This window comes from Rhinopithecus roxellana, chromosome 21 (assembly GCF_007565055.1).
Source record: "Rhinopithecus roxellana isolate Shanxi Qingling chromosome 21, ASM756505v1, whole genome shotgun sequence".
In the NCBI taxonomy this organism is placed as follows: domain Eukaryota; kingdom Metazoa; phylum Chordata; class Mammalia; order Primates; family Cercopithecidae; genus Rhinopithecus; species Rhinopithecus roxellana.
The window spans coordinates 78,689,031-78,709,700 of record NC_044569.1 but is presented as its reverse complement, the minus strand read 5'-3'; the positions used below and the strand labels follow the sequence as shown (position 1 = coordinate 78,709,700).

Below are 20,670 nucleotides of genomic sequence, written 5' to 3'. Positions count from 1 at the left end.
CAACTTCCTAACACAGTATATGATGAATAAATATTAATGCTACATATTAATAATATTACTAGAGGAAACATGGTACAAAGGAAGAACTGGATCCTGGCTCTGCCATTTAGTAGCTGTGTAATCTTAGGCCAACAAATTAACCCACAATGGATCTCCATTTCCCCCCCTTACAAAATAAAAGGATGAATGACATAAGCTTTTGTCTCAAACTGATGTATTTGTGACATATTGTACCACAAGACATAAACAGGTCTACTACAAAAGAGCACACAAATGATTTGGGAAGTTCTAGAATAAAGTTAATAGGTTTTACCCAAAGTTAGGTGTTACCCAAAGTTATCTGCGTGTTAATAGGTGTACTCAAAGTTATCTGGTCAGGAAATACGAAAATTTCCCAAACTGTGCAATGGAATGTAATTTGAGAAATATTTAAGAATACTTCCGGCTTTAAACATTTATAACCAACTTTCTAATTAAAATCAAACTAAAATCTTTTTATCTTCTCTAGCCCTACCAAATACCTTAATTGATCATTTTGCTTTTAAGAGAACCAGTTAAATTACAGACATACATATCTGGGATCTAGAATATATATACATTTAATCCAATCTCCTATAAATATATATGAATATTCCTCATAACAAAAGTTGAGGGGAAATGGTGCAATAACAGATCACATAACCTGAGTTTCTTAACGATGTAGCACCTTTTTTTTTTTTTTTTTTTTTTTTTGAGACGGAGTCTCGCTCTGTCGCCCAGGCTGGAGTGCAGTGGCCAGATCTCAGCTCACTGCAAGCTCCACCTCCCGGGTTTACGCCATTCTCCTGCCTCAGCCTCGCGAGTAGCTGGGACTACAGGCGCCCGCCACCTCGCCCGGCTAGTGTTTTTTTGTATTTTTTAGTAGAGATGGGGTTTCACCGGGTTAGCCAGGATGGTCTTGATCTCCTGACCTCGTGATCTGCCCGTCTCAGCTTCCCAAAGTGCTGGGATTACAGGCTTGAGCCACCGCGCCTGGCCAATGTAGCACTTTTAAACAAGTCAGTTTTCCCCTATAAAATCAGTTTCCTCAGTCATGAAATATTAAAAGTATCTACAATTGACTGGGCTGTTCAGAGGATTAAAATAGATAACACAGTATTTGTGATAGTCAGGAAAGTGCTCAACAAATGGTAGCTAACATCATTAAAAGAGCACTAGAAGTCATTACTGATTAATACTACAAACCAAAACATTAGGCAGGGTGCAGTGGCTCACGCCTACAATCCCAGTGCTTTGGGAGGTCAAGGCTGGAGGATGGCTTGAGGCAAGGAGTTGAAGACTAGACTGGGCAACATAGCAAGACACTGTCTCTACAAAAATTAAAAATAAAAAAAATTAGCTGGGTATGATAGCATGCACATCCAGTCCCAGCAACTCAGGAGGCTGAGGCGAAGGATCACTTGAGCACAGGAGGTTGAAGCTGTAGTGAGCTACGAAAGTGCCACTGCATTCCAGCCTGGGTGACAGAGCGATACTGTCTCTCAAAACACAATAACAATTAAAAATATTTACCATAGCCAGAAACCAAAATAACGCAAAGTAAACAAGATGCCAGTTTTCACTTGTCAAACTAAAAACTAATTTTATTTATTTATTTTTATTTTTTTGAGACAGAGCTTCGCTCTGTCACCCAGGCTGGAGTGCACTGATGCGATCTTGGTTCACTGCAACCTCCGCCTCCAAGGCTCAAGTAATCTTCCTACCTCAGCTCCCCAGTAGGTGGGACTACAGGCACACACCACTGCGATGGCTAATTTTTGTACTTTTTGTAGAGATGGGATTTCGCCAGTTGCCCAAGTTAGTCTTGAACTCCTGAGTTCAAGTGATCCAGCCGTCTCGGCCTCCCAAAGTGTTGGGATTACAGGCGTGAGCCATGGTGCCCAGCAAAACTAGTTTTAAAAATAGTAAAAGTAACCAAATCTGGGCACAGCAGCATGTACCTGTAGTCTTAGCCACTTGGGAGGCTGAGGTGGGCGGGTCTCTTGAGCCATTGAGTTCAAGGCCCACCTGGGTAACACAGCATGACCCTGTCTCTAAAAAAATAGTAATAATAAAACAATGGCCAGGCACAGTGGCTCACACCTGTAATCCTGCACTTTGAGAGGCTAGCGGGGCAAATGGCTTAATCTCACAAGACCAGCCTGAGCAACATGGCGAAACCCCATCTCTACTAGCCTGGCATGGTGGCGCATGCCTGTAGTCCCAGCTACTCGAGAGGCTGAGGTAAGAGGATCACTTGAGCCTGGGAGGCAGAGGTTGCAGTGAGCCAAGATTGTGCCACTGCACTTCAGCCTGAGCGACAGGGTGAGTGAGACCTTGTTTCAAAAAAAAAGAAAAAGACAAAAATGAAAAAGGTAGGAAATACCAAGTGTTAGGGAGGATATGAACCAACCTAAACTCACACTGGATGCTATGGGAGTATAAATTTATACAACCATTTGGAAAACTGGGTGGCAATATCCATTAGAGCCCATAAATTCCACTCTGAAGTATATACCCATCAAACCTATATACATAAAACCATGGGCAGTGGCTTATGCCTATAATCCCAGCACTTTGGGAGAACAAGGCGGGAGGATTACTTGAGGCCAGGAGTTTGAGGCCAGACTGGACAACATAGTGAGACTCTGCTCCTATAAAAAAATTTTAAATAAAAATAAAAAATTAGCTGGGCACGGTGGTGCATGCCTGTAGTCCTACCTACTTGAGAGACTAAGAAAGGAGGATTGCTTGAGCCCAGGGGGTCAAGGCTGCAGTGAGCTATGATCACTCCATTACACTCCTGCCTGAGCAAAAGTGAGACCCTGCATTTATTTGAACAAAACAAAAATTACATATATAATCAGAAAAAATTTGCTAGAAAGTTCTTAGCCACACTATTTATAATAGCCCCAAACTGAAAACTATACATAGGTCTGCCAACAGAATAATGCATAACTAATTATGGTATATTCACAAAATGAAAACTACAATATGATATATTGAGAATGAAAATGTTATAGCTATAAGCAACAACATGAACATAACGATATAATGTTGAGCTAAACAAGCCAGATATAAAAGAGTACAAACTGCATGATTCTATTTTTACAATCTACAAAAAGCAGTTCAACTATTTAAAGGTCAGGATAATGGTATCCTGAAGGAGGTGGGATATGTTCCCTTGGTGAAGGGAACATTAGGGGAGTTTCTGGGATGCTAATGTTCTGTTGCTTGACATAGGTGCTGAATGGTTGCTTGATATGGGTGTACTCAATTTGGGAAAATTCACTGAGATGGACATTTGTGATAGGGACACGTTTCTGTATGCATTTTACACTTAAATAAAAAATATTTGGCCAGGCATGGTGGCTAATGCCTGTAATCCCAGCACTTTGGGGAGCCAAGGTGGGTGGATCACCTGAAGTCAGGAGTTCAAGACCACCTTGGCCAACATGGCAAAACTCTATCTACACTAAAAATACAAAAATCAGCCAGGTGTGGTGGAGGGTGCCTGTAATCCCAGCTACTCAGGAGGCTGAGACAGGAGAATCACTTGTACCTGGGAGGCGGAGGCTGCAGTGAACCGAGATCACGCTACTGCCCTCCACTCTGGGCAACAGAGCGGGACTCTGTCTCAAAAAAAAAGAAAAGGAATACCCCTTACACAAGGGGAGTTATATTAAAACTGTTATAAAAATAACTAAATAAGACCAGGAGCAGTGGCTCACGCTTGTAATCCCAGCACTTTGGGAGGCCGAGCCGGGTGGATCACAAGGTCAGGAGTTCAAGACTAGCCTGGCCAACATGGTGAAACCCCGTCTTGACTAATGATACAAAAAATTAGCCAGGCGTGGTGGCACGCGCCTGTAAGCCAGCTGCTTGGGAGGCTGAGGCAGGAGAATCATTTTAATCTGGGAGGCAGAGGTTGCAGTAAGCTGAGATCACACCATTGCACTCCAGCCTGGGTGACAGGGTGAGACTCTATCTCAAAAACAAAAACAAAACAAAAAACAAACAAAAAACTAAATTAAGATTATCTTCTAACTGGCCTTAAAAAAAAACTGCTAAAATTTAAAAAAGAATGAATTACTAGAAAAAAAGGAAAGTGGGCCAGGTGCAGTGGATCACACCTATAATCCCAGCACTTTGGGAGGCTGAGGAGGGCGGATTGCCTGAGCTCAGGAATTTGAGACCAGCCTGGCCAACATGGTGAAACCCCGTCTCTACTAAAATACAAAAATACAAAAAAAATTAGCCAGGCATGGCGGCGTGCACCTGTAGTCCCAGCTCCTCGGGAGGCTGAGGCAGGAGGATTGCTTAAACCCAGAAGGCAGAGGTTGAAGTGAGCCGAGATCACGCCACTGCACTCCAGCCTAGGTGACAGAGCAAGACTCCATCTCCAAAAAAAAAAAAAAAGAGAAAAAAAGGAAAGTGAATTTAACCAGAGACAGTTAACACATAAGAGCCCTAATCCAGTGGCCCAACAGCCACAGGAGACAGACAGAGAAAATTATGTTTAAAGAAACAAAAGGAGAAAGTGAGAGTGTGAGGGGAATTTCCAGAGCTAAAAAATATGTCAGCAGAATAGAGACAAGTGAATGACCTGTACAATAAATTTAAGAGTCAAAGCCAGATAGATTACCGGAAAAAATTTCAAATAATAATTTTTCGGCCAAGCGCGGTGGCTCATGCCTGTAATCACAACACCTTGGGAGGCCGAGGTGGGTGGATCACGAGGTTAGGAGATCGAGACCATCCTGGCTAACACGGTGAAACCCCGTCTCTACTAAAAATACAAAAATTAGCCGGGCGTGGTGGAGGGTGCCTGTAGTCCCAGCTACTCAGGAGGCTGAGGCAGGAGAATGGCATGAACCCGGGAGGTGGAGCTTGCAGTGAGCCAAGATTGCACCAGTGCACTCCAGCCTGGGTGATACAGTGAGACTCCGTCTCAAAAATAAATAAATAAATAAATAAATAAATAAATAAAAATTAAAAAATAATTTTTCAACTTCTAATATCTTCCACAGAGGAAGTAAAAATAGATCACCTACTAAGGAAAGAGAATCAGATTAGCATCAAACTCATGAGCAATAACAAATGACAAAACAATAGAATGATATGTTCCAAGTTCTGAGGAGAAATGATTTATAACCTAGAACTGCATCTTCTGGATACTACATCATTTAGTATCACTTAAGGCATTTCTGATGTAATGTAACATATGAAACACTGAAAAACTTTGCATTCTGCATACCTGCACACTGAAACTTACAGGGCTTATGAAAAAAAAATGGTTGGAATAGACCACTTGTGCAACCTTGTCTCCAGACTACTAACAAAACCCAAACAATCCAAATAAAAATACGAACGATTCTGAAAAGTTATGTAAAGTTCCTAATAAACATTTCACCCTAAATTTGTTTTAAAAGAAGAGAGGGACAAGTGGTTGAAGCTGGTAAATTATGGAAATAAATTTAAAATGCACAAGGGAAAGGAGATACATGCAATAGGTATTCCAATAGAGAACTCATAGCCAAACTGAACTAAGAAGATGAAGGCTGGGCACCTTGTGTTACAGTGCTTAATTCCGTGGTTTGTTATATTCAGCTACGTTTTTAGTGTGCTTTCCTTCAGCTGCCATTTGTTGATGGACCAAAACAATTTTCAGGGAAAAAAAAGTCACATATAAATCTATCCATTCTGATATAATCTGTTGTAGCAAGTAGAACAGACTACATTACTGTTTAGTCCATCATTTGTCTTTAACCTTGCTTGTGGTCTTCTGATATGGACACTTTTTAACTTTCAGTCATGACCTTTTCCTAAAATTATGGTTTATGTTTTTGCAGTCTTAAGAATTCCCCACTTCAAGATCAGAGATATTCCCCCACATTTCCTTCAAAGTTTAAGCTTTGCTCATTAAAGTTTTCAATCCATCTAGAAATATTATTATGTATAGCACACAGCAGAGATTCTACATATAAAGCTATTGCCCAAATACTATCTTACTGATCAAAGCCACCTTTTCCTCATTCATTTGCAATGTCACGTCTATTAAAGATAAAAAGTTCCAAAATATATGTGGAACTATTTCTGGACTCTATAGTATATTCTAGTCATTCATCTACCGCTGAAGGAACACAATGATTTGGCCAGGTGCAGTGGCTCATGCCTGTAATCCCAGCACTTTGGGAGGCCGAGGTGGGCGGATCAACTGAGGTCAGGAGTTCAAGACCAGCCTGGCCAACATGGTGAAACCTGTCTCTATTAAAAACACAAAAATTAGCCAGGTATGGTGGCAGGTGCCTGTAATCCCAGTTACTCAGGAGGCTGAGGCAGGAGAATCACTTGAACCCAGGAGGCGGAAGTTGCAGTGAGCCAAGATGGCACCACTGCACTCCAGCCTGGGGTACAGAGGGAGACTCCACCTCAAAAAAAAAAAAAGCATATGATTTTTTAATTTTCATCTTGTATGTTTGTATTTTTAATTTAATAACATTTTGACAGGAAAATCAAAGAAGCCAACCATACTATTTTAATTACTATTGTTTACTAATATCTCATTATATCTGATAGGGTTGTGCTATCTCTGTCTTTTTTCAAATATTTTCTTAGTTATTCCTAGTCATTAACTCTTCATTAGAATTTTTTAATCCATTTTTCAACTTCTACCAAAACATCATGTTGGGACTTCACCAGAACTGTATGTTTAGAACTGTGTGGAGAAAATTGATACCTTAAATTTATTAAATCTTTCTAACCATAAATGTCATGTTCTCTTATGCTTTTCAATAAAGTTTTGTAATTTTCTTCAAGAAGCTGTGTATATTTTTATTGTTTAGTCCAAAGAACTTTATAATTTTGTTGCTGTTGTAAGTGAGGTTTTTCTCTTATTAAATGTTTTATCTGATTGATTACTGCTGGCATAAAGATATGTTGTTGATTTTTGTCTGTTCTTGCATCAAACCTCTCTGTACTCTTATTGTTTCTCTTGTTTTTAATCAACAAATTATGACATTTTATCTCTCCCTTTTCCAGCTCTGTGTATCTTATTTCTTCTTTTCTCATTGAATTGTATGAAACACAATGTTAAATGTCAGGGGTGATGCGGACATCTTTGACTACTTCCTAACTAGAAAAACACCTAAAGTTTACAACTAGGTATATTTGCTATAGATTGTAGGGAAGCCACCCTTAAGGTAGATTTTTTTGTTTGTTTGTTTTTTAAGTTTTAGGCCAGGCCCCATGGCTCATGCATGTAATCTCAACACTTTGGGAGGCCGAGGTAGGGGGATCACTTGACCTCAGGAGTTCAAGACCAGCCTGGCCAACATGATGAAACCCCGTCTCTACTAAAAATACAAAAATTAGCCAGGCGTGGTGGCGTATGCCTGTAATCCCAACTATCTGGGGGGCTAAGTCACCAGAATCGCTTGAACCCAGGAGGCAGAGATTGCAGTGAGCCAAGATTAGGCCACTGCACTCTGGCATGGGTGACAGAACTAGACTCTGTCTCCAAAAAAAAAAAAAAAAAGAAAAGAAAAAGTTTTTGAGCCTATTCCTAATTTGCTATAAAGTTTTCTTTTTTTTTTTTGAGACGGAGTCTCGCTCTGTCGCCCAGGCTGGCGTGCAGTGGCCAGATCTCAGCTCACTGCAAGCTCCGCCTCCCGGGTCCACGCCATTCTCCTGCCTCAGCCTCCCGAGTAGCTGGGACTACAGGTGCCGCCATCTCGCCCGGCTAATTTTTTGTATTTTTTAAGTGGAGACGGGGTTTCACTGTGTTAGCCAGGATGGTCTCGACCTCCTGACCTTGTGATCCGCCCGCCTCGGCCTCCCAAAGTGCTGGGATTACAGGCTTGAGCCACCGCGCCCGGCCAAGTGCTATAAAGTTTTCAAAAGCTCAGCATGTATTCTGGTCTAAAAAAAAATTGTAATGATAAAAAGGGATTTTAAAAAATGTTATTTAGTGGAAAATTGCTGTTTATTGATTGTGTTCCTTGAAGGACAAACCATTTTTTTTTTCTTGGTGCCTTGAATATCAGGTACACAAAAATGTTTAATCAAATGCTGAATGAGACCAGACACAGTGGCTCACACCTGTAATCTCAACACTTTGGGAGGCTGAGGCAGGAGGATCACTTGAGCCTAGGGGTTCAAGACCAGCCTGGGCAACATAGTGAGATTCCCCCATCTCCACAAAAATTTTTAAAAATTAGTGAAGTGTGGTGGTGTGCACCTGTAGTCTCAGCTACTTGCAAGGAAGAGGCAGTAGGATTCCCTGACTCCAGGAGTTCAAAGCTACAGTGAACAATGATCACACCACTGAACTCCAGCCTGATTAACAGAGTTAAATTAAAATTAGTCTCTAACCAAAAATTGAAAAATAAACAAACGCTAAATGAATTTTTACTAAAAAGGAGAAACAAAGCCAATAATTTCTATTCAGCATTTACTTTCAAAAATATTGACACACAACTAATAAACGGAATGGTCTGGATTCAAAATATATATATATATATATACACATACACACACACACACACACACACACATATAGGCTATAAAAACAAAGCAAATATTTAAAGGCAGAAAAATATAGAAAAGCAAAAAATCAATTTAGATCACAAAATGATTTTGTTAGAAAATCCTGGCCGGGCGCGGTGGCTCAAGCCTGTAATCCCAGCACTTTGGGAGGCCGAGACGGGCGGATCACGAGGTCAGGAGATCGAGACCATCCTGGCTAATACGGTGAAACCCCGTCTCTACTAAAAAATACAAAAAACTAGCCGGGCGACGAGGCGGGCGCCTGTAGTCCCAGCTACTCGGGAGGCTGAGACAGGAGAATGGCGTGAACCCGGGAGGCGGAGCTTGCAGTGAGCTGAGAGCCGGCCACTGCACTCCAGCCTGGGCGGCAGAGCAAGACTCCGTCTCAAAAAAAAAAAAAAGAAAATCCTAAATTGGCCGGGCATGGTGGCTCACACCTATAATCCCAGCACTTTGGGAGGCCAAGGCAGGTGGATCACTTAAGGTCAGGAGTTCGAGACCAGCCTGGCCAACATGGTAAAACCCCACCTCTACAAAAAATAAAACTTAGCTGGGCGTGGTGGTGCGCACCTGTAATCCCAGTTACTCGGGAGGCTGAGGCAGGAGAATCACTTGAACCTGGAGGATGGAGGTTTCAGTGAGCCAAAATAGTGCCACTGCACTCCAGCCTGGACAACGGAATGAGACTCCTTCTCAAAAAAAAAAAAAAAAAAAACAAGAAAAGAAAATCCCAAATTAACCTCCAGAATTATTACACGTGATAAATCAGGTGACAAACTGTACAATACAAACTCTTCAAATATTAACTGCATTACTACAGACTAGTGTTATTATTAAAAACATTCATATAAGAAACTAAAAAAAGGTCAGGTGTGGTGGCTCACACCTGTAATACCAGCACTTTGGGAGGCCAAGGTGAGAGGATCACTTGAGTCCAGGAGTTTGAGGCCAGCCTGGGTAACATAGCGAGACCTCCTCTCTACCGAAACAAACAAACAAAAAAATCAGCCAGGCATGGTGGTGCACGTCTATATTCCTAGCTACTTGGGAGGCTGAGGTGGGAGGATTGCTTGAGCCTAGGAGGTTGAAGCTGCAGTAAGCCATGATTATGCCCCTGCACTCCAGCCTGGGCAACAGAGTTAGACCCTGTCTCAAAACAAACAAGCAAAAATGTAATATGGAAAAATGCATGCAGCCTTGCTAGCAACTAAAGAAATACATTTTAATGTGACTTCTAGACACCATTGTGAACTGTATTAAAATAGCATTAAAATGCTTAAACAAAATTGGCAAAGATGATGGATTACAAATATACTTTTATAGTACTAATGGCATTTTGTAAATTAGCTCAGTTTTGGAGAAAGCAACATGACACGCATGAAAATAGCAGTTACCATTTATTGAGTACATAATACATGCTAGGTGCTAGGCTGGGTCCCAGAAACTATCCATTCATGATCTTGAATTCTTAAAAAAATAAAAATTCTTAATAAGTTCCTTTATTTTACAGATGAGGAAACTACGGCTTAAAAAGTAAAATGTTAATGAACCTATAAGAGTGAGGCAGGCAGATCACTTGAGGTCAGGAGTTTGAGACCGATCTGACCATCATGGTGAAACCCTGACTCTACTTAAAAAAAAAAAAAAAAAAAAAAAGAAAATTAGCCAGGAGCGGTGGTGCATGCCTGGAATCCCAGCTACTTGGAAGGCTGAGGCAGGAGAATGGCTTGAACCTAGGAGGCGGAGGTTGCAGTGACCCAAGATTGCGTGTGCCACTGCACTCCAGCCTGGACAACAGAGCGAGACTCTGTCTTTAAAAAAAAAAAAAAAAGAAAGAAAAGAAACCTATAAAAGGTTGAAGCCCAGAAGATGCTTCTGTCATTCAAATACAAAGCCCTGCATGTTGCCTCATACCTCGGGATCTTTGTTCAGAATGTTTCCTCTCCCCAGAATGTTCTATACACAAACACAGCCCTCCACAAATTAACACCTATAACTCACTTAGATCTCAGCAACAATATCGCTTCCTCAAGAAAGGGTCATTGATACTCACCCACTCACCCACTAGATCTGGTCCCTCTCTTATACTCTCTCAAAACCTATAAATTTGTAATTACACCATTTTTCTGAGTGTTTATTTTAATTTAAATATATCTCAGGCCAGGCACAGTGGCTCAGACCTGTAATCCCAACACTCCAGGAGGCCAAGGCGAGCAGATCACTTGAGCTCAGGCGTTCGAGACCAGCCTGGCCAATATGGTGAAACCCAGTCTATACAAAAAACACAGTCCAGGCGCAGTGGCTCCCCCCTGCAATCCCAGCACTTTGGGAGGCCGAGGTGGGCGGATCACCTGAGGTCGGGAACAGCCTGACCAACTCGGTGAAACCCTACCTCTAATAAAATTACAAAATTAGCCGGGCCTGGTGGTGCATGCCTGTAATCCCAGCTATTTGGGAGGCTGAGGCAGGAAAATCGCTTAAACTCGGGAGGTGGAGGCTGTGGTGAGCTGAGATCGCACCATTGCACTCCAGCCTGGGCAACAAGAGTGAAATTTCGTCTCAAAAAAAAAAAAAAAATTAGTTGGGCATGGCAGTGGCACATGCCTGTAGTCACAGATACTGGGGAGGCTAAAGGGGGATCACTTGAGCCCAGAAAGGTCAAGGCTGCAGTGGGCCATGATCATGCCACTGCACTCTAGCCTGGGCAACAGAGCAACAGAGCAAGAAACTGTCTCAAATATATATATATTAAAATAAAATAAAATAGAGGTATTCAGGTCTTTTATCTCCAATTTTACTGTTCCTTCCTCTGTACAACCAAGCATGTTTCCATATATATATATATATATATATATATATATATATATATATATATCTCAATCACTAACACCCAGCTCCAAGGGGGCAGGGATCCTATCTATTTGCTCTTTACAATATCCCTGGCACCTAACAGTGCCAGGCACCTATTAGGCAGTCACTAATATTTGCTAAAGCAATGAATGCCAATTTACCTTAATTTAAAAATTATTAAATCGCTTAACCAAAAGATATAATTGACAGTTCTCAAATCAAAACCACGAGCATGTTCCATGAACAAGACACTTCACTAGAGCTGCAACCATTCTTGTGTGATGTATCAGAAAAATTTGTTTGTATCTACCCTTTGACCCAGCAATTCCATTTGTCAGAATTTAGCTGGCAGGAAAATCTCTCATATGTGAAACGATATATTAGTAGGCTTAAATAAGTAAAAGGAGATCTTGGATGCTGCCTTTATAAAGCTTGCAGTCTAACCAGTGAAAATGACATTGGTCAAATCATCTGATTCCAAAAATGTTGTGATTACAAACTGTGATAAGAGGTACAAAGAATGGCTAGGTGCGGTGGCTCACACCTGTAATCCCAGCACATGGGAGGCTGAGGTAGGCAGATCATTTGGGGTCAGGAGTTGGAGACCAGCCTGACCAACATGGTGAAACAACCATCTCTACTAAAAATACAAAAAAATTAGCCAGGTGTGGTGGCGCATGCCTGTACTTCCAGCTACTCGGGAGGCTGAGGCAGGAGAATCTCTTGAACCCATCGGGTGGAGGTTGCAGTGAGCCGAGACTGCACCACTGCACTCCAGCCTGGGCAACAGAGCAAGACTTCGTCTAAAAAGAAAATAAAATGAAATAGAGATAGTCAGGTCTTTTATCTCCAATTTTACTATTCCTTCCTCTGTACAACCAAGCATGTTTCTTCAGACACAAAACGAATTATTCTCATCTCACTTTGGGCTGGAACAGAAAGTGCTAGACAGAATTATTTCAAAACAAAGCAGAAGTAGGAAGGAAAATGGTACAAATCAAGAATTACTAAAACTAATTTTCATGTTTCTGAAAAGGCCCGTATCTTCAGAATAGGGCATTACCCTATAACCAAAAAAGTTCTCTTTACATTTCTCTCAACTTTAAACTAGCAGATGCTAGATGAATTTCCGTTACTCATTCTCCCAACAAAAGGCTAATCAACAATACTGGGAGAGTAAAAACAATATTCCCACTCATCATGCTCCCAATTTCAGTATAAATTAAATAATTTAAAATCTGGCACTTAGTCTATCTATCTTCCTAGTCTATAATTGAGATCATTCCCCAAAAAAACTTCAAAAAAAAAAAAAAAATCAAAGGTTTTAAACTAGTCTTCAAGATTTAAAATGAAGTCAACCTTTTGTTATATAATTAAATAGCACAGACTTTAGGAAACAAAATTATTTTAAAGTATATACTTAGAGCATAACTTCTCAAGTAACAAGATACCAATAAAGCTGTTAAAATTACAAAAAGCCAGATGCTGTGGCACTTACCTGTAGTCCCTGCTGCTCAGATGGGAGGACCGCTTGAGGCCAGGAGTTAGAGATCAGCCTGAGCAACATAGCAAGACCCCATCTCTAAAAAATTTTAAACTGTAAGAAGTATATTGCCAGGCGCAGTGGCTCACACCTGTAATCCTAGCACTGGGAGGCCGAGGCAAGCGGATCACTTGAAGTCAGGAGTTCAAAACCAGCCCAGCCAACATGGTAAATCCCTGTCTCTACTAAAAATACAAAAAATTAGCAGAGTGTGGTGGTGCATGCCTGAATCCCAACTACTTGGGAGCCTGAGGAAGGACAATCACTCCAACCAGGGAGGTGGAGGTTGCAGTGAGCCGAGACCACACCACTGCATTCCAGCCTGGGCAACAGAGCGAGACTGTCTCAAAAAAAAAAAAAATTATATATATACACACACACACATATATATATACAGCCTGAGTAACAAAGTGAGACCCTGTTTTTAAATTAATTAATTAGGCCGGGGCCAGTGGCTCATGCCTATAATCCCAGCACTTTAGGAGGCCAAGGCAGGCAGATCACTTGAGCTCAAGGGTTCGAGACCAGTCTGGCCAATATGGTGAAACTTCATTTCTAGTAAAAATACAGAAAAACAAAAATTAGCCGGGCATGGTAGTGCATGCCTGTAGTCCAGCTACTTGTGCCCGTAGTCCCAGCTACTCAGGAGGATGAGGCAGGAGAATCGCTTAAATCCAGGAGGTGGAGGTTACAGTGAGCCAAGATCCTACCACTGCACTCCAGCCTGGGCAACAGAGAGAGGCTCTGTCTCAAAAATAAATAATTAATTTAAATTTTTTTTTAAATTAAGGATTAAAAAAAGTAAATATGAACTAAAAACTCAGGAATTGGATATTCAAGCTGGTCAAATAGGAAATTACACAAATTTGTGCTTAACAAGAAGTAGAAGTTCATTTTAAAAGATGCCTACTTACAGAGAGGCCTAAAAGCAAAAACGGATTAGATTTCCATTTTTAAGAGTTTAGCAAAGAATCAAACTTGTTATTATATGTAATTTTTATTGCAATAGTAGCTTACTTCTGCCATGTACAAGAATTATTTCCTTGACTGTTCAAAACAAGGAAGAACAGAGGTTTCCAAGAGCCTTTGAAGATTACAGAATAAACACCAAAAGAGATAAACACCTTACTCCTACGCCAGTCTGTACTTTCTTCTGAAACCTTGCTTTGACTACCTGCTCAACTTTCATATTAATTTGTCTTAACATGTTTTCAAAATATTACATCTGCCAGGTGTGGAGGCTCTTGCCTGTAACCCCAGCACTTTGGGAGGCTGAGGCAGGAGGACAGCTTGTGCCCAGGAGTTAGAGACTAGGTTGGGCAACAAAGCAAGTTTAAAAAAAAAAAAAATTTAACAGCCAGGTATGGTGGTGAGTGCCTGTAGTCCCAGCTACTTGGGAGGTTGAAGTGGGAAGATTTCTTGAGCCTGGGAGGTCGAGGTTGCAGTAAGCTATGATCATGCCACTGTACTCCTCACAACAGAGCGAGACCCTATTTCAAAAAAAAAAAAAAAATTACATCTGACCACTCTAAGGCATCTGACAATGCTGACTGCTTCCTTAACAGTCATTTGCAGATTATTTGAATCCTCAGTTTCCACTCTCACTTTATTCCTGGTTTTCTTCCTATCCTTCTGTTCATTCCTTGTCAGGCTGCAGTTTTCTCCACTCAGTATTTAAGTACGTATTCTCCAGCACTTTGCTTTATCTAGGTGCTCTTCAATCTTTCCATTTATATACCTCACTCAGTGACTACGTCGACACCCACTGCTTTAGCTCCATGTATTCCAGATCTACATATGGTATATACACTTAACTACTGAACACATAGTCATCAAATCTTACACACTGTCCTTAAAATGTCAGGAGTCTCTCTGCTCCATTCCTACTATTATCAATTCCTTAGTTCAAGTTCTACTCATTTCTCTCCCTGACACATCAATGAATGACCTCTTCACTAGTCTCACCACTATCAAGCTGAAAACCCTGCTATGAAGGTAAATTTTCTAAAAATGAAACGTGACCATGCTGCTCCTCTGCCAAAAATTATTTACTAGGTCCAGTATTATTCATTAGGTTATCTAATTATTTAATAGGTTTTCAGGAAAACGCTCAAATTAGCTTACACAGTAAGTTCCTGCCAATAACTCTAAGCTCCATCTCCACTACGCTGTCTTTGGCTCCAGCCAAATTTCAAAGTCCAGCTCACATTCATCCTCTGTACCCTCCTTGACTCTGGCATTCCCCACAAACCCTGAACACAAACGCTGACCTAAGGCGTTACTTCATCTAGGAAATCATCCCTATCCTTTAGGCTAATTTAGATACCTGCTCTAGATGCTCACATAAATATCTTCTATATCAATCACACTCATATATAGGTCTCTCCAGCAGACTATTAACAGTCTCCAGGGAAACAGTACTTAGTAGTCTCTGCACCAGACAAATAGAAAGCATTCAACAACTGCAGGGAATGAATGGGGATTAAATGGGAATTTATATTTTAGTAATGTTATTCTAATGATAATGAACTTGCTCCTTTAACTAGGAGAGTCAGTAGTCAAATCCTTTCCTGTCATTGAAATGGCAATTAAAATTTTTCATTTTCTAACTGATCCACAGTAACCCAAAACCCTTATCATTTCAACTTTTTTTTTTTTTTTTTTTTGAGACGGAGTCTGGCTCTGTGGCCCAGGCTGGAGTGCAGTGGCGTGATCTTGGCTCACTGCAAGCTCCGCCTCCCGGGTTCACGCCATTCTCCTGCCTCAGCCTCCCGTGTAGCTGGGACTACAGGCGCCCGCCACCGCACCCGGCTAATTTTTTGTATTTTTAGTAGAGATGGGGTTTCACCATGTTAGCCAGGATGGCCTCGATCTCCTGACCTTGTGATCCTCCCGTCTCGGCCTCCCAAAGTGCTGGGATTACAGGTGTGAGCCACCACGCCCGGCCACACTCAACTCTCTATTCATGAATCAAAAATTGATTTTGTAGCCAAATGTAAATTTCTTTAAAGGCACAGGTCTGTCCTTTGTGAAGAAGGCAGGGCAAATGACATAGATAACTATGTTACTTAAAAAACAGGTCAGGCGCCATGTCTCATGCCTGTAATCCCAGCACTTTGGGAGGCCACGGCAGGAGGCAAAGGCAGAGGATGATTTCAGCCTGGGAGTTCAAGACCTGACTGGGCAACATAGTGAGGCCCTGTCTCTATAAAAAAGAAAACAAAATTAGCCAGGCATGGTGGCATGCTCCTGTACTCCCAGCAACTTGAGAGGCTGAGGCGGGACGGTTGCTTGAACGGGGGAAGTCAAGGCTGCAATGAAACGTGATCACACCACTGCACTCCACCCTGGACAACAGAACAAGACCATGTCTCAAAAAAATAATAATTTTTAAAAATTCTCTCCAATTCCCCCACTAAACTCCTTCCAACTGATTAAGATCCTGTTCCTCCATTACCACCTCTTCCAAATTAAACTTTTTTCTCCCTCTGCCTATTCTTTAATTCATTGTTCAGGCAGAACTGTCTAAGCATAATGAGTTGATTTGAGAAAGGTCCTGAATTAAAAACAATCATCTCCAACATTTTCCACAGTCTTGAGGTCAAACCAAATTATAGTCCTTGTTTAAAATGTCCCACAAGGGAAGTGGACTAGAGCAATCTATACGGAATTTTGGGGAGTGCTAAAAAATTACAATGAGGCCCATGAGGTCAATGACCCAAAGGATAATTAGAACGATACTATCCAAAAAAATACCTGCTTTGTATATATACAGTTAGCAGCTATTACAACTTCCTCTCACCTTGCCCTCCTCCCTCCCTTTTATCTACCCACTGACAACACAGCACTTAAATTTTTTTATATATTGGAAATGGAGACCAAGTTATGCTAGATTAAAGGTGAAAGATCTATATTGTGCCCTAGACACCTCCAAACCTTTTTTTTTTTCCGTATCAGATAGGTAATGTGCTAACCTTGTAACAAGGTTTGAGGGTGGCACATCTCACACATGCCTGTGAACACTCCATCACATTATGAACTACAAAAGGATCCCTCAAAACATTTCTCTAAGAATCTGCATTTGTTGCACAAAATAATAAGATGTCATTCATCTCCCTTAAAGAGCGAAAGCGTAACTGGCATAATCTCTGTCATGAAAATCCACACACTCTTGGCTCACACAACCAGCACAAAATACAAATAAAGTAGACGGTGCAGTTAAGATTGGGGAACAAAATGAGAAGAGTTGGTATCAAGAAAACAACCAGAGTAAGGGCATTTGCAATTAAGACCCAAAAATTCAATCCATCCTTTACAAAATTATAGAGCCTCACCTCGGGGAAAAAAAAAAAAAGTGGAAGGAGAATGAAATACATTTAGAAGAAGGTTAGTCAATTCTTTTCGGTTGTTTGCAAGCACACGTAACTTTCAAGCCTGAGTGTATTTTTTAAAAATAAAGACTTCCAGGCCCCACCTGCCCGAAAATTCTTTTGTAAGTTTGGAATGGAGCCTGGGAATTGGTATGTTTACTTAAAAAGTTCCCTGGGGACTCTGATCATCAGTCAGGTCTGTCAGAAGGGCTATACACCTTTTCAAGAAGGGCTCTTTCCAACCCTTACTCACACCCTAGCCGTCCATAAAATCTTATCAAAGTTCTTGTAAATACGCCTGCCAATCAAACGCACGCGTTATCTCACCCAACCCCTTTGTGTTCTCCCCCACCCTGGGTAGCATTTCATTCCCATTCCTCATAACAGAAGTCCTCCTTTCTCCTCTCCACCCTTGTATTAATCAAGTAATAAGCAGAAAGGTAAAACAAAGGGGAACGCTCACTTCAATGCCCGAAAATCTTGTCAGTTTTAACAGACCAGAGAGGAAAACTCATTCTAGATCCCTCTAACACATAGTGGACTGCAAACGAAACAAAACGCTCTGGAGGGTGTTCTGTGAAGCAGGGTTGAGGGGAAGTTACAGAAGAGCTCTTGGACCGAGGGGACGGACCAAGGTTCTGAAAGAGGAAACTTGAAAGCTGGGCAGGTCGCGGGGCGAGCGGGCCCGCGCGGGCACCGCAGGCCGCTTTTGACACTCGACACCCCAACCTTCACCCGGGTTGCTAAGAAACAAAAAGGCTCCAAGTTCCCTGTAATTCCTCCCGGGCCTGGCGGAGACTACAGGGGCTTCCGGGGCCTGAAGACGCCGCAGGGAACGGCCTGGCCACTGCCCCGGGGGCGCGAAAGCCAAGGAGAGCGGGAGAGCTGGAGCTCGGGCTGAGGGGGCAGGACGCAGAGAGCGGGCCCCGAGGCTAAGGAGGAGGGCGGCCCGGGGCTCTGAGGGGCAGGGAACGGGACCTCGGGGGGCTGCGACGCTCGAGCAGGCCGCGGCGGGCTCGGTTCCCGCCAGGCGGCAGACGGGGGTCCCGGGCCGGAGGCCGGGCCTAAGCGACAACCCGGCTCCGCGCGGGGGAGGGGGCGTCTACTCACACGTGCTGACAGGCCGCGGTCCGCACGGGCGTTTTGAGCACCTCCTGACAGACGGGGCAGTAGAAATCATCTTCGGTGTAGGACGTGGCCGCGGAGAGGTCCTCGGCCATGGCGGGGGATGGGAAAACAAGGCGATAGCGACAGCGGCAGCGGCCGAGGTGACGGTGGCGGCCCGGGGCCCGACTCCCTAAGCGAACCCGGAGGGGGAAGGAGGATCGCGTCAGGATGCGGCGCGCGCCAGGAAGGGGGCGGGGCCCTGGGTAGGGCGGGGCCGAACGCAGAGACGCGACTGCCGCACGCGCCGGGCCAGAGGCGACCCCTCCCACGGCTCCTCCCACAGGGGGGCTGGACGGGGGGCGGTGCTTGGCGGGAGGCTGGGCTCGCAGCGTGCCGTGGGCACGCCCGGCTCGCCCCTCACCCCGCCCCCAGGCCGCGGCCTCACTCCCCAGGCCACGCCCTCACCGGGCTCCAGGCGCGGGCTGTTGCTCCGCCCTCAGCCTTCGTCTTCGCCCAAGGTCTTCCTTTTCACCGTTTTCCCGCCTCTTCTCCGAGCCCCGAGCCCCGAGTCCCCAGCCCGTGTCCGCGACTTCCTCCCCGCCTCGCTTCCCGGCACCCAGGCCCATCCACGCTTCCGCCGGGGGACCCTCACCTAGGAGCCCCGAAGCGGCGCTGTGGACGGAGCTGCTTTTCCTTCACGTGTTCGTAGAGACGCGGCCCTGCGCTTTCCTCGGGCTTCCTGTCCGGCCGCCGCTACCTTCGCAGCCGAGGCCCCGGGGCAAATGGAGGGCGGCCTGCGCTGTGCTTATCGGCCCCAAACGGGGCCGGACCCGAGGCTCATGGTGTAGGGAGATTCGCCCGCCCCCGCCAGCAGCTCTCTCTTGGCATCGCGCTGCCTACAGCCTACCCGGCCGTCACCAAACGCGGGAGCGCCTGGGAGCCAGGAGAGGCAGGGCGGGGTGTGAAGCGCGGCCTCTATAGCAACCGGCGCGTGGCGCCTTCTGCGGGTTGTGACATAAGCAGCTGGGCGCCCGCGGTGACACCTGCGCCTCCCCGCCCTGCCTCCCTAGGCCGGGGACCCCAGCCAGCTCTCCTGTCAGGTACATTGGGCTTTTCAGGAAGTTTTCGTCAATGTTCAAGATTTAGTCTTTACTATTTGCCCTACCAGAATGTTTTGATCTTGTGAAGATGTGTTATAAACAAATATTTGTTATAGGATTTTAATCCTTTGGGGACAGGATTAAAGCTTCCTTGAGAGGATGTCCACTTTCTCCTTTAACAGCATGACTGATGCTTAAATACGGTCGCAGATGGAGTCTTCTATCCACACCTTTGGGTTGATTTTTGATTTTTTCTTTTTTTTTTTTAGCTTTTAAGAGAAATGCTGTAGAAGCATGGACGTGGATTTTCACCAAGGTTATTCACTAATTTAAGTGTTTTTATTTTATTTTATTTTTTTCTTTTTCTTTTTTTTGAGACAGGTACTCACTCTGTCTCCCAGGCTGGAGTGCAGTGGAGCGATCTCGGGTCACTGCAGCCTCTGCCTCCCGGTTTCAAGCGATTCTCCCCCCTCAGCCTCCCGTGTAGCTGGGACCACAGGCGTGTGCCACGACACCCACTAATTTTTGTATTTTTATTAGAGACAGGATTTTACCACGCCGGGCAGGCTGGTCTTGAACTGACCTCAAGCGATCCACACGCCTGGGCCTCCCAAACTGCTGGAATTACAAGTGTGAGCCACTGCTCCCTGCTTGTTTTTTGTTTTGTTTTGTTTGTTCGTTTGTTTGTTTGATGAGCCCTTAATTTCCAGATATATCTGCATAATTGATAATTTATAAGATGGTTCAGCCTGGGTAACAGAGTGACACTCCGTATCAGAAAAAAAAAAAGACAAGGCCGGACGCACTCCTGAAATCCAAGCACTTTGGGAGGCCAAGACGGGTGGATCACTTGAGGTCAGGAGTTCAAGATTAACCTGGCCAACGTGGTGAAATCCCATCTCTACCAAAAATACAAAAGTTAACCGGACATGGTGGTGGGAGCCTGTAATCCCAGGTACTCGGGAGGCTGAGGCACGAGAATCGCTTGAACCTGGGATGCAGAGGTTGCAGTGAGCTGAGATTGCGCCACTGCACTCCAGACCTGGTGACAGTGAGACTCTGTCTCAAAAAAAAAGAAAAAGAAAAAAAGGATAAATCTATAAGATAGGATCACAGTGACCTGAAAGAAGCTAAG

At 43.6% G+C, this 20,670-nt stretch overlaps 1 protein-coding gene and 1 non-coding gene across 4 annotated transcripts in view; both read right to left on the bottom strand.

Annotated features, from left to right (window-relative positions):
• RNF138 (ring finger protein 138) overlaps nucleotides 1-19,893 on the bottom strand; it is a 40,750-nt gene extending 20,857 nt beyond the window's left edge. Inside the window, exons 1-2 of one of the 3 annotated variants that reach the window (XM_030926032.1) lie at nucleotides 19,088-19,893; nucleotides 18,439-18,625 (exon numbers count right to left, since the gene is read on the bottom strand). In XM_030926032.1, coding sequence (XP_030781892.1) covers nucleotides 18,439-18,548 — 110 coding nt within the window. In that variant the 5' untranslated portion in view covers nucleotides 18,549-18,625; nucleotides 19,088-19,893. The remainder of the gene's footprint in view (nucleotides 1-18,438; nucleotides 18,626-19,087) is intronic. The other 2 variants (XM_010380734.2, XM_030926033.1) reach the window with 2 other exon arrangements.
• Nucleotides 16,910-17,009, bottom strand: LOC115895574. The gene has a single exon (XR_004055766.1). It is a non-coding gene; the product is annotated as a small nucleolar RNA U13 (small nucleolar RNA).
• Nucleotides 19,894-20,670: the final 777 nt, after the last annotated feature.